This window comes from Carcharhinus amblyrhynchos, chromosome 8, assembly GCF_965287045.1.
Source record: "Carcharhinus amblyrhynchos chromosome 8, sCarAmb.v2.hapA, whole genome shotgun sequence".
Lineage (NCBI taxonomy): Eukaryota > Metazoa > Chordata > Chondrichthyes > Carcharhiniformes > Carcharhinidae > Carcharhinus > Carcharhinus amblyrhynchos.
In genome coordinates, this window is record NC_137331.1 from 42,246,389 (window position 1) to 42,264,657 (window position 18,269).

General features: G+C 43.3%; 1 protein-coding gene across 7 annotated transcripts in view; it reads right to left on the reverse strand.

The window, feature by feature from the left end:
- col14a1a (collagen, type XIV, alpha 1a) overlaps nucleotides 1–18,269 on the reverse strand; it is a 209,903-nt gene that overhangs the window by 25,997 nt on the left and 165,637 nt on the right. For 5 of the 7 annotated variants that reach the window (XM_080193948.1, XM_080193945.1, XM_080193942.1 and 2 more), the window contains 6 exons: nucleotides 16,602–16,655; nucleotides 16,107–16,202; nucleotides 15,312–15,365; nucleotides 12,417–12,470; nucleotides 9,712–9,765; nucleotides 2,968–3,039 (listed from right to left, as the gene is read on the reverse strand). In XM_080193948.1, coding sequence (XP_080050074.1) covers nucleotides 2,968–3,039; nucleotides 9,712–9,765; nucleotides 12,417–12,470; nucleotides 15,312–15,365; nucleotides 16,107–16,202; nucleotides 16,602–16,655 — 384 coding nt within the window. Of the gene's footprint in view, nucleotides 1–2,967; nucleotides 3,040–9,590; nucleotides 9,645–9,711; nucleotides 9,766–12,416; nucleotides 12,471–15,311; nucleotides 15,366–16,106; nucleotides 16,203–16,601; nucleotides 16,656–18,269 lie in introns of all 7 variants that reach the window. The other 2 variants (XM_080193944.1, XM_080193949.1) reach the window with 2 other exon arrangements.

Genomic DNA, 18,269 nt, shown 5'->3' on the forward strand with positions numbered 1-18,269 from the left:
TTGAAGTTGCTTTCTGTTTGAACTTCTGTATTGTCGCCTATTTCACAGTCGGGGCCTTCCATGTGGTTTGAAAATCTCCATGTGTATAATTACAGAGTAGCAATGTCTCTGTGGCTTGTGTCCACCGGGTTATCCGGGATATATTGAATCAAAAACTCTAGAAAATCTAAACATCCGTCAGCGTCTTGGTCCAAGTTTATAAACATCCCTTAGCACGGCAGAAATAAAGTGGCAATGAAATACTGTACAAGAATTAACCAGTTTGAAAAATAGCTCTTCTAGGAAAATTGTGTCGCAGTCCATTTGGGGGCAACACGCATTTCCCATGCATGTTCTAGTCAGGAGCCATGGACAGAGATGGTAGAGGCTCCAACTTACTTTCCAGCTCACGGCTGACCAATAATCTCTCCCACTCCTATCGCCCATTGGAAGGATTTTGCAGTTGACATTTAATGTGTTTGGCCACATTATGGACACACTTTCCTTGATCATCAAGTCCTGGGGTGGGACTTGAACCTGGAGCTTCTGGCTCAGAGGGAGAGGATACTAACCCCACTGCGCCACAAGACCCCCACCCTTAGGAACATCAGGAGCACATAATTACACAACTGCCCCTTCCACCATAAAGCTGAGTGAACACAGAATTTCTGATAGCTTGTTAGCTGTCTTCTTTTATGCTTATCAATGTAATGAAATGGAAACTCGTTGCTATTCATCATGAGAAGAGAGAGCAGGGACTTTGGATGAGTGACTCACTAAATTGATTCGTTTGCTAAAAGACAGTTCCAGTGGCTTTCGATCAGTAAATCTCCGCACTCTTCAAACAATAGTCTCAGCTGTTTAAAATTCCTAACAAGGTTCGAGTCTGGGGATTTTCCTGACCTGCTCCAGTAAGAACTGACAACTAAAAGAAAGGTAACCTCTCTGTGCATGTTTCTGCTTGCTGGGAAACCTTCAACTGATTTGCCTTGCAAGAAACATTACAATTTGTAAAGTCAGTGCCTTTGTGAAGAGGAAAAGGCTTTTCAGTGTTTGAATTGAATAGGTGACATCGCTGAATGGTCTGAAAGGTTCGCCGTGTACAAGAGTCCAATTAACAGTGTAGCAATAAATTCTCAGAGTTGTCAGGGGCTACTGAGAACCCTGGAAATGCCAGAAATGTCAAGCATTCAGTTAAGCATAATTAACTGGGGGACTGTTTAGTCGTTTGACTTTTGTGGCAGCTTTGCTGCGCATAATTCAGAGCCAGAGAACCAACAGAAAACAGAGAGTTGGCATAAATGGGTCAGTTTCTAGTTGGCAGGATGTGAGGAGGAGTGCGCCACAGGGCTCAGTGCTGGGGCCTCAACTTTTTACAATTTATATCAATGACTCGGGTGGAGGGATGGTTGCTAAATTTGCTGATGACACAAAGATAGGTAGGAAAGTAAGGGGACGTAAGGAGGCTACAAAGGGACATCGATAGGTTACGTGAGTGAATGAGATCTGGCAAATGGAGTATAATGTGGGCAAAGGTAAAATTGTCCATTCTGGCAGGTAGAATAAAAAAGAAACATATTATCTAAATGGTGAGAAATTACAGGGTTCGGACTTGCAGAGGGACCTGGGTGTCCTAGTGCAAGAATCATAAAAGGCTAGTAATCAGGTGCAGCACGTAATTATGAAAGCTAATAGAATGTTAGCATTTATTATGAAGGGAATTGATTGCAACAACAGTGAGTTAAAAACAGAAAATAGTGGAAAACCTCAGCAGGCCTGGCAGCATCTATGGAGAGAGAAACAGAGTTAAGGAGCTCTGAAAAAAGTCGTATGGACTCATAATGTTAACTATTCAGAACACATCCAGAGTTGGTAACCCTACCCTGCACCACTATCTGCCAGGCCAGGTCTGGCCCCAGTTATGGTCTCCACTCGACAAAGAGCTGCTTTTTCTTTATGGCTATACAAAGTTAAATATCTCTGAATGTGGATAAATTGTCAAAAGGAAACATAAAAGCACCTTCTTGTGCCGAATTCCAATGGTCGCTGCTCTTCCTGTGTCCAGAGCTGTTCGCAACTTAGTGTGACAAAGTGACGCAGTCCAAACTGTGGTACTACCCACTGATGCTCAGGGCTACAGCACAGAGTTGGTTACCATGGGAAACCTCTCAGGCTGTATGCTTTACACAAAGTGAACGTTGTACATATATAATATGGAGATGCCGGCATTGGACTGGGGTGGGCACAATAAGAAGTCTCATAACACCAGGTTTATTTGGAATCACGAGCTTTCAGAAAGCTGCACCTTCATCAGATGAGTGGCGAGAGGGCTTCACAAACACGGCACATACAGACAGAGAATTGTAAAATCTTACCAACTGTTCTGACCCAGTACAATCCACACTCCTTGAGCAGGTTGAAGGAACTATATTGGGCCAGGACAATTAGTAAGATTTTGTAAGTCTGTGTCTATATATGCCCTGTTTGTGAACCCACCTCTCCACCCATCAGATGAAGGAGCAGTGCTCCGAAAGCTCGTGATTCCAAATAAACCTGTTGAACTTCAACCTGATGTTGTGAGACTTCTTATTGTATATGTAAACTGTAACTCCAAAAGTAGTGAGGTACCTCAGAGCGCCATGTGCTGCATTGAAAGAAACTAGTCTGTGCACTTCAGGTAATCTCAACTTTGAACTGTTACGCAATGTACTCAGGACAAATTTTATGAATTAAGTGTATTTTGGAAATAAAAATCAATTCTGAATCAAATGCAATACTTGTGGCTTTTTTGCTACAATCACAAGACTCACACCTGATCATTACAAATGTTCCAGCATTCTCAGTGTTCAAATATTAATCTGAAATTAAGGGCATATTTTCACTGTAAATAGTAATCAATGGAATAAGAAATGAAATGGCTGTCAGGTTTTTGCAATCAAACAATTCTTTACACTTTCCAAAGAGACAATCAGTTAAAGTTTGACTTACAGGAATTCCGATCTCTCCCTGGGCACCAGTACTGCCTGTTGCTCCAGGAGCACCGGGGACACCTGGAGTTCCCTGTGAAGCCATTCAACAACAAGTTAAACTCCCAGCACAGATGCACAAGCCACATAAAGAACTCCATTTGGACAGCTTCAGTGAGATGCCTGCCTCATAAATATGGGACTGTATTCATTGGAATTCAGAAGAATGAGGGGAGATCTTATAGAAACATATAAGATTATGAAGGGAATAGATAAGATAGAAGCAGGGAAGTTGTTTCCACTGGTGGGTGAAACTAGATCTAGGGGGCATAGCCTCAAAATAAGGAGAAGCAGATTTAGGACTGAGTTGAAGAGGAATTTCTTCACACAAAGGATTGTGAATCTGTAGAATTCCCTGCCCAGTGAAGCAGCTCAGGCAACCTCATTGAATGTTTTTACGGCAAGGATAGATACATTTTTAAACAGTAAAGAAATTAAAGTGAGTGGACGGATAAGTGGAGCTGAATCCACGAAAAGATCAGCCATGATCTTACTGAATGGCATAGCAGGCTCGAGGGACCATATGGCCTACTCCTGTTCTTAGATCTTACCTCCTTTATGTTCTAAAATTGGGTGACTGACAGGGGAAAGGAAATGAGTATTTAAATTTACAAAAGGAGGAATGTGGAGAACGAGGGCTTTAATATTGAACATGTCAACAATCTGGCTTGTACTTAATTATTATGTTTCATTTAGAATTGATGCTGCTTGTTACAAAACTTTTCACCACATCAAAATGTGTTCAAAAAACAATAATGTCAGTAGTGTTCTGCTGTTAGTCTAAATTAAACTTTGTTTTTAAGCTGGAATTGCATACCATGAATATAATTTGTAGCATGTAACTAGTTTAAAAGTTTATTTATTAGTGTCACAAGTATGCTTACATTAACACTGCAATGAAGTTACTGTGAAAATCCCCTAGTCGCCACACTCTGGCGCTTGTTTGGGTACACTGAGGGAGAATTTAGCACAGCTAATGCACCTAACCAGCTCATCTTTCGGGAGCACCCAGAGGAAACCCACGCAGACATGGGGAGAACATGCAGACTTCTCCCACAGTCATAGAAATCCTATAGTACAGAAGTAGACCATCTGGCCTATCAATTCTGCACCGACAACAATCTCACCCAGGCTCTATCCAGGTAACCCCATGTATTTACCCCACTAATCATTTTAACCTACACATCCCATGACTCTAAAGGGCAATTTAGCATGGCCAATCAACCTAACCTGCACATCTTTGGAGTGTGGGAGGAAACCGGAACACCTGGAGGAAACCTACACAGACACGGGGAAAATGTACAGACTCCACACAGACAGTGACCCAAACTGAAAATTGAACCCGGGTCCCTGGCGCAGTGAGGCAGCAGTGCTAACCACTGTGCCACCGTGCACTAATCGTGGCATTTAGACATGGAAAGGATGGTACTTCGGGATACTGTAGGATTTTGATAATCTAATCATTTTATCTCGCAATAAAAGCAAATTACTGCGGGTGCCGGCATCTTTGACAAAGGATCTTCTGGAATCGAAACGTCAGCTCTTTTCTCTCCTTACAGATGCTGCCAGACCTGCTCAGATTTTCCAGCATTTTCTCTTTTGGTTTCAGATTCCAGCATCCGTAGCAATTTACTTTCATCATACTTGAATCATCCAATTTAACTGACAATTGTTAACAATTCCAAAAGGGGCCAACTGGATCAGTATTTTTGATAAGTTTGGTAGTAATGGAAATTTCAGATCTCCTCCTCAAATATAACTCTACTTCCGGGTGCTGTTAATGCTCTGATAACCCTTACTGTGCAGGCTAAAAGAGAAAGCTACCAAGGGAGTGAACAGATAGAAATATGTACAACACTGCTGATTGGCTCATTCTTTAGCGAGGCAGATTGGGTGGCAGGGTGGTTAGGAATGAAAACAGATGAGATGGTTTTCAGTTGCAAAACAAGAAATCACTGATCTGCAGTGAATCAAATATCAGCAAATAATGAGATACATCCCAGACAGTGACATGAACTATTAAACAGCTACGATGAGAAACAACATGCTCACATCAAATAAATAGATGAACACATGCAAAGCAGGATACCAAACATGGAGGATCTCATTTAAATGCTCTGGAATAATTTCCAGGCAACCTGTCTAATGAAGGTTTACCGGACTGATTCCTGGGATGGTGGGGCTGAAACATGAGGAGAGATTGGCCGAAATTTTACCACCTCTCCCACCTCAGATCAGAGTGGGCGAGACTCACAGAACGGAATTCTCCGTTGGCTTCAGGTGGGATTTTACGAGCCTCGCAAAGCGAGGTTGTAAAATCCCAGCCATCGAGACAGTTAGGATTATATCCACTGGAGTTTAGAAGAATGAGGAGGGACCTTACAGAAATCTATAAATTTCTAACAGGGGTAGACAGGAAGGGGGTCTCCTGAACAAGGGGTAACAGTCTGAGGATACCGGGTAGAATGTTTAGGATAGAGATGAGAAGAAATCTCTTCACCCAGAGGCTGGTTAGCCTGTGGAATTCGCTACCACAGGAAGCAGTTGAGGCCAAAACATTGGATGTTTTCAAGAAGAAATTAGAACCATAGAACATTACAGCACAGAAACTGGCCTTTTGGCCCTTCTTGGCTATGCCGAACCATTTTTCTGCCTAGTCCCTCTGACCTGCACCTGGATCATATCCCTCCACACCCCTCTCATCCATGCACCTGTCCAAGTTTTTCTTAAAAGTTAAAAGTGAGCCTGCATTTACCACTTCATCTGGCAGCTCATTCCACACTCCTACCACTCTCTATGTGAAGAAGCCCCCCCCCAATATTCCCTTTAAACTTTTCCCTCTTCATGCTTAACCCAAGTCCTTTAGTCTTTTTCTCCCCTAGCCTCAGTGGAAAAAGCCTGCTTGTGTTCACTCTATCTATACCCACCATAATTTTATACACTTCTATCAAATTAGATATAGCTCTTGGGGCAAAGAGGCTCAAAGGATAAAGGGGAAAGGTGGGATCATCATAATGAATGGTGGAGCAGGATTGAAGGGCCAAATGGCCTTCTCCTGCTCCTATTTCCTATATTTTGATTTTAATTTGTCAAAATGTCAATACTCTGAATCTTTTACAAAGCCCGGAAGAAATAGACTAAAAGCACTAACCATAAAATCATTTCTTCTCGAAGAACCTGGTCTTTTGCCACCAGGTCAAAATTGCTAAATATCCTAAAACATTAACAATCATAGAATGGTTACAGCACAAGTAGAGGCCATTCAGCTCATTTTGTCCCTGCTGGCTCACTAGTAGAGCAACTCAGCTAGTACGATGATTGAATCTGCCTCCGCCACGCTCTTGGGCAGATTCCTAACCACTGACTGAGTGAAAATTCTTGCCTTTTTTTTGCCAATTGCTTTAGATTGGTGTCATCTGCTTCTTTACCCATCCACCAATGGGAAACGTTTCTCCCTCTCTCCTCGATCAAAACTCCTCTCAGTCTTCTTTCCTCCAAGGAAAACCACACCAGCTTCTCCAATTTATTCACGTTAACTGGAACTGTTCTTATAAACTTTTTTCTGCACCCTCTCATATCCTTGAAAGTCTCTGAATAAAGGCATTAACATCTGTTTTCAATTATATACAAGTAAGAATTGTCTTTATATAGTGCGCAGTATTTTGGATCTGTGTTTTATTAATCTTCAATTAACTCAGAAGCCAGGCAAAATTTCATTTCAACATTGCCTCCTATTGTTATGCAGCCTTGGTTCAAAAGAAAAGAAGAAAATTGGGCTCCTTGAAACAAGTATTCCAGATTTGAATTAAGTACTCATTCAGAGAGGTGAGGGAGTCCAGAACTGGGGGCGGGTCATAGTTCGAGGATAAGGGGTAAACCTTTTACGACTGAGGTGAGGAGAAATTTCTTCACCCAGAGGGTGGTGAAAGTGTGAATTCACTTCCACAGAATGTAGTTAAGACCAAAATATTGCATGATTTCTGGAAGAAATTAGATATAGCTCTTGGGGCTAAAGGGATCAAGGGATATGGGGGGGATAAGGGGGTTCAGGATGTTGAATTTGATGATCAGCCATGATCACAGCTAGGAACAAGAAAATTAAAAAAGAAATACGAATGATATAAAGCAGCCAGTGTGCAGTTTTGACTTTTTTCATCATGATTAAGAGATTATCGACTGTCAAATCCAGACAGGTCCTATCTAAAGATCCTCCATATTATGTCATTACGCACACACTACAGTTCAAGAGGATGAAATCAGCTCGCTCACATACTTACATTTAGCCAACTTGAGCAGGGTGCCAGACCGTACAAGCATTTTAAACCATTTCTCACATTATTGCTTATTTTGACTGACGCATCCCTATTATGGTTGCTTAGATCAGCTGTCTGGATGGCTGATTTGTGATGCAGAGTGTTGCCAGCAGGGCAGGTTCAACTCCCATACTAGCTGAGATCATTCATGAAGCCTTCTCAACCTTGCTCCTCGCCAGAGGTGTGGTGATCCTCTGGTTAAATCACCACCAGTCAGCCCTCCCCATCAAAGGGGAGAACAGCTTATGGTCATCTGGGACTACGGCGACTTTACCTTTCCAGCAGTGGCATCTTTGCTTTGGGGAAACAGGTTGAGCTCTGCTGCATGTTTAACCTGTCATCTGGTGTTTAAGCTTTGTCAGGGCTCCGACACTGAAACCCACACTAAATCCAGAAGACCAATTTCACTCTCCAGGGAGCAGTTTCTCAAACCTGAGAGGCACGAGGCGCAGTGACATTATGCTGTTTTCATTTAGCAAGTGACAGAGGAAAGCCGCACGAGAGAACTTAAAGACCCCCTCGGGATGGGTCAATTTTGACTTTGTGTGATCAGGTCTAAAATGGGATCAGACATTACACAAGACATCACAGCCCCATGATTTGCCTTGTGCCAGGGAGAGGTGGATGCTAGGTGTGGAAGGCACTGAGATTATTAGCATTTAGCATTCACTGCATCCAGTAAAATGACATTGAGTTAGGAAGCTGATGGGTGAAATGTACGTTCATGCAGTCACTCACAACAGCAACAAGGGGGCTCAGTGATGGTACATGTTGGAAAATAACACTAAACATCCAATGTCTCTGTGTTAGAATGAGCAATGGAGTTCCAGTAGTCATAACCAAAGTTACATATTACTTTCTAACGTGCCACATTAAAGCACACTAGCTATTTATTCATCTCATATCTTTGATCGCTTCATCCACAAAATGTTAGGATAAAATAGTTTAATTGAGCCTTTCAATATAATTTTGAGATAATTTTCTTCATTTGTTCCACCAAGATTCTGTTCAACAGTTCACTAAATTTCTAATGTGTGAAACAGTGTCTGATTAGTATCAAATGGGCAAAATTTCAGCCAATCATCTTATTCCAGCCTCTTGTGCTCTGTAAAACACAGGGCTGCTACCTTTAGATTGACACAGGGCAACAGAGATTAATTGATTTTGATTTTTTTGATTTATTATTGTCAAACGTATTAGTAGAAGACTAAGGAAATCTGGCATGTCAGCTACACCTCTCACCAACTTTTACAGATGCACCATAGAAAGCATTCTTTCTGGTTATATCACAGCTTGGTATGGCTCTTGCTCTGCCCAAGACTGCAAGAAACTACAGAAGATCATGAATGTCGCCCAATCCATCATGCAAACCAGCCTCCCATCCACTGGCTCTGTCTGCACTTCCCACTGCCTCGGAGAAGCAGCCAGCATAATTAAGAACCCCAAGCATCCTGCATATTCTCTCTTCCACCTTCTACCTCAGGAAAAAGATACAAACGTCTGAGATCATGTACCAGCTGGCTCAAGAACAGCTTCTTCCCCGTTGCCATTAGACTTTTGAATGGATCTACCTCACACTAAGTTGATTTTCTCTGCACTCTAGCTATGACTGTAACACTACATTCTACACTCTCCTTTCCTTCTCTATGTACGATATGCTTTGTCTGTATAGCATGCAAGAGTACGATATGCTTTGTCTGTATAGTGTGCAAGAAACAATACTTTTCACTAATATACGTGACAATAATAAATCAAATCAAATATTGTTTCTTGCACACTGTACAGACAAAGCATATCGTAAATAGGGAAGGAAAGGAGAGGGTGCAAAATGTAGTGTTACAGTCATAGCTAGAGTGTAGAGAAAGATCAAATTAATATGAGGTATGTCCATTCAAAAGTCTAATGACAGCAGGGAAGAAGCTGTTCTTGAGTGGGTTGGTACATTTCCTCAGACTTTTGTATCTTTTTCCTGACAGAAGAAGGTGAAAGAGAGGATGTTTGTAAAATAAATCCATTTTTCAATTTAGCATTCGCTGCATCCAGTAAAATGACATTCAGTTAGGAAGCTGATGGGTGAAATGTATGTTCATGCAGTCACTCGCAATAGCAAGTTCAATTCCGAGTGAATTATAAGGTCAAAAAGTAGCAGCCCTTGTTACCAAACGCCTGCAGTCAGCCTGATACAAAAACACCGCGCTGGACATGTGGAATGGAAAGCGTGATTGGGATTCCTGGGATTTACTGGCATTTAGCTATGCAAAACGAAACTTACCCTCCTACCTGGAAAGCCAGTTGGTCCAACTGGACCCTCTGTACCTCTTCGGCCCTGAAAAAGTGACATTGTTAAACACCAACATCTTGCTGCAGGGAGGACAACATGCAAATGTACTTACCACAGGCCCAGCTGGCCCAGGCACACCTATAGCACCATCCTTACCAACCGGACCCTGCATCAAGAGTTAATTGCACAGGTTATTCAGTAACTCTAGCGTAATAGAGTATCGTCCGTCTGCTAAATTATATTTCTGTACACACATTCACACTGTCAAACAGAAACACACTCATGTACAATACGCACACACAAAGACATGCTGACACACAGACAGAAACACACACATACACAAGAGATACACATGCAGACACACACGGAGATACACACACACACACACACACAGACACTCGTTTGTGGGCGCAGGCCGTTTACTCAAATCGCAAATAAAAAGACGTTTGTAAAGAATCAGTTTCAATTTAGGAATTTGCAATCTGAAAAAGAGCATTAAACAGCAGCAGTTACATTTATATAGCAACTGTGGGACATCCTAATGCAGTTCACAGCCAATGAAGGGCTATTTGAAATGTCATCACTGCTGTAAATGCAGGAAATGCTGCAGCCAGTTGTGTGCACAGCAGGATCCCACAAACAGCAATGGGATACCAACCAGATAGCCTGTTTATTAGTGATGTTCACTGAGGGATAAATTTTGGCTGGAACGCCAATCCACACTCAGCATTGCACCTCATCAAAATAGCACAATGGGATTACTGACTAGCAGCATGGTGACCCCAAATGACCCCTCCTGCCCCAGTGGGTTTTACAGTCTTGTCAAACTGAATGGAGATTTAAAGCGTTCACCACATCCTCCGGGAGGGGTGGTGGGGGTGGGGAGGGTGCAGGGAGACACACCGCGGCGGTGCTGGAAAATCCCGGCTGTTTCACCCACCTGAGAGGACAGGTGTGTCCTTTGCTTTAACCTGTCGCCTGAAAGTTGGCACCTCTGCCAGTGCAGCATTCCCTCTGTACGGCACTGGGGGAGGAGAATCTGCCTGCACTGTGCTCAGGTCTCTGGAGTGAGTCGTGACCTCAGTTCACTGAGGAATTCAGCTCCCAGGTTAGTGATGTTCATTAACTCATTAATGTTAGCAGGTGGAGCACAGAGCAGTCTTCTGAACAATGTTGCATAATTCCCAACATTCCCTTTGCACGAATTTCCATGTCGACAGTAGAAAATTCCCAAAAATCTACTCTTTTGTATTGGCTGAATCCCAAATATTATATTCTACAGCCTGTGTTACATATGGGCACAGAATCATTCCTCTCTCCGTTACAACTTGTGACTGATGTTATGCTACTGTCACATACCGCTTCCTTTCAAAGGATCACAGAATCTCTATAATGCAGAAGGAGGTAATTCGGCCCATTGAGTCTGCACCGACCACAATCCCATCTAGGTCCTATCCCAGTAACTCCAAAATTACCCGACTAATCCCCCTGACTCTAAGGGGCAATTTAGCATAGTCAATCCACCTAACCTGCACACCTTTGGACTGTGGAAGGAAACCGGGGTACCCGGAGGAAACCCATGCAGACACAGGGAGAACGTGCAGACTCTCCAGTTTAAAATATTTATTCTGATTTCACATCAGTCCACAGCCTCATCCCCCCAATTCCTGTAACCCCTACCCCAGCCTCAGCACCCTCAAATATCTGCACTCCTCCCATTCTGGCCTTTTGAGAATCCCCGATTTTAATTGCTCTAAAGCTGCCGTTCCTTCAGTTGCCCAGGCCCCTCTGGAATTCCATCCCGAAACCTCCCTGATTCTCTCTCTCCTTAAATCCTTAGACGACCTCTCCATGTCTGACTGAGCTTGTAATCACCTTGTCTCCTTACATCACACAATGTCAACTTCTGTTTGCGAACACACCTGTGAAGCTCTTTGTAACATTCGGTGATGTTGAAGGTGCTATATAAGTGCAGGCCGAGGAAAGTGTGTGGTGGGAGGAGGAATGGGGACATTTTAAGCTTTTGCTAATGCTGTAAAATAGGTGATTTTGGATCAGATTCCCTTCCCAATATCACTGATTTCACCCCACATTCTATTCCTCAATAGCTGGCTTGGAATTCTAACAGGACTAGACGGGATAGATGCCGGGATCAAAGGTTATGGGGAGAAAGCAGGATTAGGCTATTGAGTTGGATGATCAGCCATGATCGTGATGAATGGCGGAGCAGGTTCAAATGGCCAAATGGCCTCCTCCTACTCCTATCTTCTATGGTTCTATGTTTCTATATCAGTTTTGATTGTTAGATTTCATTTCCAGCATTTCCAACGTAGGAAAGGAGCAGCTGTTCCCCTTAGTTGAAGGGTCAGTCATGAGGGGATACAAGTTCAAGATGAGAGGGGTAAGAGGTTCGGAGGGATGTGAGGAAAAGCCTTATACCCAGGGTGTGGTGACAGTCTGGAATGCGCCACCTGGGAGGCGGGATGCCTCACATCATTTAAAAAGTACCTGAATGAGCATTTGATACATCATAACATTCAGGGCAATGTGTCAAGTGCTGGTAAACAGGATTAGGTAGGGGGTCAGGTGTTCCTCACGTGTTAGTGCAGACTCAATGGGCCAAAGGGCCTCTCCTGTACTGTGTGATTCTGTGAGTAAGTGTTCTTGTGGTACATCCCTGCGATGACTGACCAGCAGTCAAGGCCAGGAACATATCCACTGTGCTACTCAAATCCCACATGGATTTCAGTGTTGACTCTGCAGTAGACGCTGGTCAAAATTATCCTGAGAGAGGTCCAAATGCTTCCTGAGTCTTACCCTCGGACCTGGCGAACCATCACGTCCGGGTCTCCCTTGCCCTCCTGGAATTCCCTAGGAATGTGAAAAAGGGAAAGAATTAGACACTGTTTCTAAGTGGCGTGATCTCAATGTTGCCTGTGGCTCAGTGAGTAGCACTCTCGCCTCTGAGTCAGAAGATTCTGGGATCGAGTCCTACTCCAGCACAAAGTCTAGACTGACAATCCCAGCCTTACTGAAAAGAAAGCATCTGAAGGGTTAAAGAGGAAATAAAAAGGGGAGAGTGAGACATGGTGATTCGATCTTACAGAGAGTGGACTCTACACATCATGATTCACCACAGAGGGAATGCTGCACTGTCACAGGTGAGACACAAGGCTGAGACCCAAGCTGTCCTCTCAGATGGATGTAGAAAATCACACTGCACTGTGTTTAAGAGCAGGGGGAGTTCCAACTTGTATCTTGGCCAATATTGATCTTCATCCAACATCATTAAATAAGGTGACCACCTTGTTATCACATTGCAATGTGCAGGATCTTGCTGTGCACAAATTGGCCACTGTGTTTCCTACATTACAACAGTGACCACACTTTCAGAATACTTTGTTGACTATGAAGCTATGGAATGTCCTTTGGTGCTATATAAATGCAAGTTCTTTCTTTCTACTGGATATCCATGAATTCCTGGCACCCATGCTGCCAGCCAACGCTTTACACTGGAACAGAAAACTTCTCGCTGGCTGCGGAGGTTCCATCAGAGATGGGTTTGAGAGGTCTCAGACCAGCTTCCACTGGGAATATTTCTGCATCTCTCCTGGGAAGGCGAGTTACACGTTATCAAGGAGCAATCCCAACTGCTTTGGGAATGCTCGGTGCTGCACTGGGCTTTTGAAATGGAGATGGTTTGAGTTATAAGGAGAGGCTGGATAGACTGGGACTTCTTCCCCTGGAGTGTGGGAGGCTGAGGGCTGATCTTATAGAGATTGATAAAATAATGAGGGGCACAGATCAGCTAGATAGATCATAGAACCCTACAGTGCAGAAAGAGACCCTTCGGCCCATTGAGTCTGCACCGAACACAATCCCACCCAGGCCCTATCCCCATATCCCTACATATTATATCCACTAATCCCCTCTAACCTACGCATTCCTGGACACTAAGGTGCAATTTCTTAGCATGGCCAATCAACCTAACCCACACATCTTCGGAGTACCCGGAGAAAACCCACACAGACACGAGGAGAATGTGCAAACTCCACACAGACAGTGACCCAAGCCAGGAATCGAACCCAGGACCCTGGAGCTGTGAAGCAGCAGTGCCAACCACTGTGCTACCGTGCCACCACATATCTATAGATAGCCAATATCTTTTCCCAAACTTAAAGGAATCTAAAACTAGAGGAGATTGGTTTAAGGTGAGAGGGGAGAGATATAAAAGGCTCCAGAAGAGCAATTATTTCACCCAGAAGGTGGTGAATGTCTGGTAAAAGCTGCCAGAGGTAGCAGTGGAAACGGATGCAATCTCATCTTTTAAAAAGCATTTAGACAGTTAAATGGGCAAGATTGATAATAAAAAGGACACGGGCCAAACACAGGCAATTGGAACTGGCTTGGTAGAATTGGTAAAAACTGGGCATTTTGGACAAGTTGGGCCGAAGGGCCTGTTTCCATGCTATAAACCTCTATGACTCCATGACTAGGGCAGGATTTTACGGCCTCGCTCCACCCGAGAAGGGAAAATCCCACCTGAGGTCAATGGACTTTCCCACTGTCCATCCCTCACTCGCTCCGATTCCCATGGCAGGCAGGGCTGTAAATATGTATAGGGTCACATGACTGCCTTTCCTCTTACCCCACCTAGAGAAAAAAAAATTGCAATTTTTAAACCATCCTGTGAATGTGTAGCCCTTTCTCTTTTACCAATAGTCCCAATGCCAATGGGGTGGCATCAGTAACAGAATGAGGTTTAGTACAATTTTTAAAAAATACAGAAAACCTTGAATTTATATAGTATCTTTCACATTTAATTTTTTTTCCTGATTGATTGTCCTTTGTGAGGAGTAGCCACTGCTGTAATGTAGAGAAAGCGACAAAGAACACAGCAAACCCTCACAAACCGCAACGAAATAAACAACCAGGTCATCTTTCCATCGAGGGGTACATATTGATCAGTGTGTGGGAAAACTCCCCTGATCTTCTTCCGAATAATGCCATGGGGTCCATTTCATCAGATTGAGGGGGCTGGTGGGCCCTCGGTTTAATAACTCATCTGAAAGACAGCACTCCCTCACTGCTGCACTGTGAGGGTCAGTCTGGACTTTGTGTTCAGATGTGAAGTGGGACTGGAACCCACACTCAGGTCACTGTGAAATATTGCTTTTCTGGTGTTTAGTTTTATATTGCATAAAAACAAAGGTTTAGCTGCGACGGCTTCCAGGGTCATACAACATTTTGACATGAGCATAGACACCAACTCCCTGCAAAGCACAAGATACTGCCTTCAAGGTTAAGTAATAACAGAAAAGTCCGGAAGCTTGGCTACAAATATAGATTGCATTCACATTTATCAGCTTGTAGATCAGTTACTCCTTTACGTATTTGCAATAATCAAATTCAAATAGTTGAAACAAGTCCAGCAGCCTCCAGTAATATTTCCCAGCCAATTGGAACATGCCCATAGCTCCAGAACTAAGAAAACATTGAAGCAGATTTGTTCCACCTTATCAAGCAAATTCTTGCAGAAATGTACACCTTCTCAATCAATCTGCTTTAGACACGCAGAAATAACATTTTAACATAAAGCTAGCTATTGAAATGGAATAACTGTACGATTAGCTAATATAAAGCAAATTACTTATATTAATAAATAACATTTCTAAATTGCAACTGAAATCTATCATCAAATGGAACTCATACCTGGTGACCCAGGGGTCCAATATCTCCTTTCTCACCTTTCTCACCGCTGCTGCCCTAACAGAATGAAGGAAGACACGATTCAATCGTGAACAACACAGCTGCACATTTCTACATTATACTGTTTATAGTGAAACTAGAAATACTTTTTATATAGATTCCTTTATAATTTCATTCTGCGCTACACAACACAGTGAAAACCAATGCTGACATGCACACACACAGACACATATGCATGCTTGCACATATGCACACACGCGCAAACACACACATTGTGTATGCACATGCTCGTTCACACACATATATACACATGCATACATACTCGCACACATGCACACACATGCTTGCACACTCGCTTGCATACACACATGCACATATGCATGCACAGACTCGCTTATACACACATGTATGCATGCATGCATACACACATATACATAAGCACACGCACGTACACTTCACAATTGAGAAAAGCAAACTTGTATTTGTTATGGCTCGCGTATGGTGGGAACTTGATTAACTATGAGTCTGATTGGTTGTGTGTCTAATTGGCCATGAACCTGATTGGCTATGAGTCTGATTAGCTATAAGCTTATTAAATCCATTTACTCTGAGGCCTTACACACCATGCAGCAGATTCACCCTGGATTCAGCTGGCTATGAGCCCATTCATTTTATTCTCCAAAGACCAATTTCAAATCCAATCTGTTCTAACAAGGAAAGAAACATTCAACAGTGAACCTCAAGCTGATCTCAGACAAGTGTTGTTGTGTGGCCCAGTCCCTGACAACATGAACCCACCGGCAGTCCCTGAATAGAAAGTCCACTTGGTCCTTGGGGGCCAGGTTGCCCCTGTAGGCCGGTGGGTCCAATCTCACCTCGCAAACCTTCTGGACCCTGTCACAAAACAAAAGGAGATTTCACACATACAAGTCAGCCCTGTTAATCATTATCGAAGGTCACCATTATCACGTATATTATAACCTCTTGGTGCAGAGCACAAACAGAGATTTGGATAGCGGTCAGCCAATGCTAACATTTTTCACCAAGAGATTGGGAACATTGCAAAGTTTGAGCACTGTGATTCTGAATCTGTGACAGGAGTGCCATACTTACCTGATTCGCTATGTACTGACATGGGTATTTATCTAAAATGGGATAATTATAAATCAGATCCATGACTGATTTCATGAATTTCTAGTAGATCTATAAACAGATCACCTACTCTTTGACCCAGTAGATTTGTAAAGGGATCTCTTACCCTTTGACCCAATAGATTTTAAAAGGATCTCTTACCCTTTGACCTGGCTCTCCTTTCACTCCTCTGGGGCCTCTCAATCCAGGGCCACCCTGTAAAATACGCATTAAAGTGATATTACAGCAAATCCATTCCACATGTATCTGTGCAAGAGACTGCAAATCAAAATTAAAATCACAATCCACAAGTACATTAAAAAATATTTTTCAAATTTCAAAATAGTTGCAGCACAGAAACATGACATTTGGCACAACCTGTCCAAGCTAGTTTGAGTCCATTCAAACCTCTTCCCATCCCCTCTTCACACCCCTCCATTAGCATATCCTTCTGTTCCATTTCTTCCTAGTCTATACTCAGTTTCTCCTGAAATATGTCCATATTATTCAGCTCAACCACTACCCTGTGGTAGAGAGTTCCACATTCTCACCACTCTCCTGAGATCCCTGTTTAATTTAGTGATTATCTTACACTTATGGCTCTTTCTTCATGTCTTCCCCACAAGTGGAAATGCCCTCTTTATGTCTATTTTAATGTTAAAGGTCTCAACCACCCCTCAGCCTTCACTTTCCTGGAGCCTATTCTGGGTACATGAATAGGGAGGGAATAGAGGGATATGGACCGAGTAAGGGCAGAAGATTTGTTCTTTACTTTAGTTAGGGCATCATGATAAGCACGGGCTTGGAGGGCTGAAGGGCACGTTCCTGAGCTGCACTTTTCTTTGTTCTATTCAATCTTTCCTGATGGGCATAGCCTAACAGTTCAGGTATTGTAACTATAAACCTACTTTGCATCTTCCCAAGAGGGGTGGCACGGTGGCACAGTGGTTAGCACTGCTGCCTCACAGCTCTAGGGACCTGGGTTCAATTCCTGGCTCGGGTGACTGTGCAGAATCTGCATGTTCGTCCCCTATCTGTGTGGGTTTCCTCCCACAGTCCAAAGATGTGCGGAAAGGCAAATGCAATGTTAGCATTCATGTCGAGAGGGCTAGAATACAAGGGCAGGGATGTACTTCTGAGGCTGTATAAGGCTCTGGTCAGACCCCATTGGAGTATTGTGAGCAGTTTTGGGTTCCATATTTAAGGAAGGATATCTGGCCTTGGAAAAGCTCCAGAGGAGGTTCACAAGAATGATCCCTGGAATGAAGAGCTTGTCATATGAGGAATGGTTGAGGACTCTGAGTCTGTACTCGTTGGAGTTTAGAAGGATGAGGGGGGATCTTATTGAAACTTACAGGGTACTGCGAGACCTAGACAGAGTGGACATAGAGAGGATGTTTCCACTAGTAGGAAAAACTGGAACCTGTGGGCACAACCTCAGGCTAAAGGGATGATTCTTTAAAACAGAGATGAGGAGGGATTTCTTCAGCCAGAGAGTGGCGAATCTGTGGAACTCTTTGCCACAGAAGGCTGTGGAGGCCAGATCATTGAGTGTCTTTAAGACAGAGATAGACAGGTTCTTGATTAATAAGGAGATTAAGGGTTGGGGGAAAACGCAGGAGAATGGTGATGAGAAAAATATCAGCCATGATTGAATGGTGGAGCAGACTCAATGTGCTGAGTGGCCTAATTCTGCTCCTGTCTTATGGTCTTCTGGTCTAAAATGCCTCTTAGTGTCCCGGGATGTGTAGGTTAGAGAGATTAGTGGGGTAAATATGTGGGGTTATGGGGATAGGGCCGGGTGGAATTGTCGTCGATGCAGACTTGATG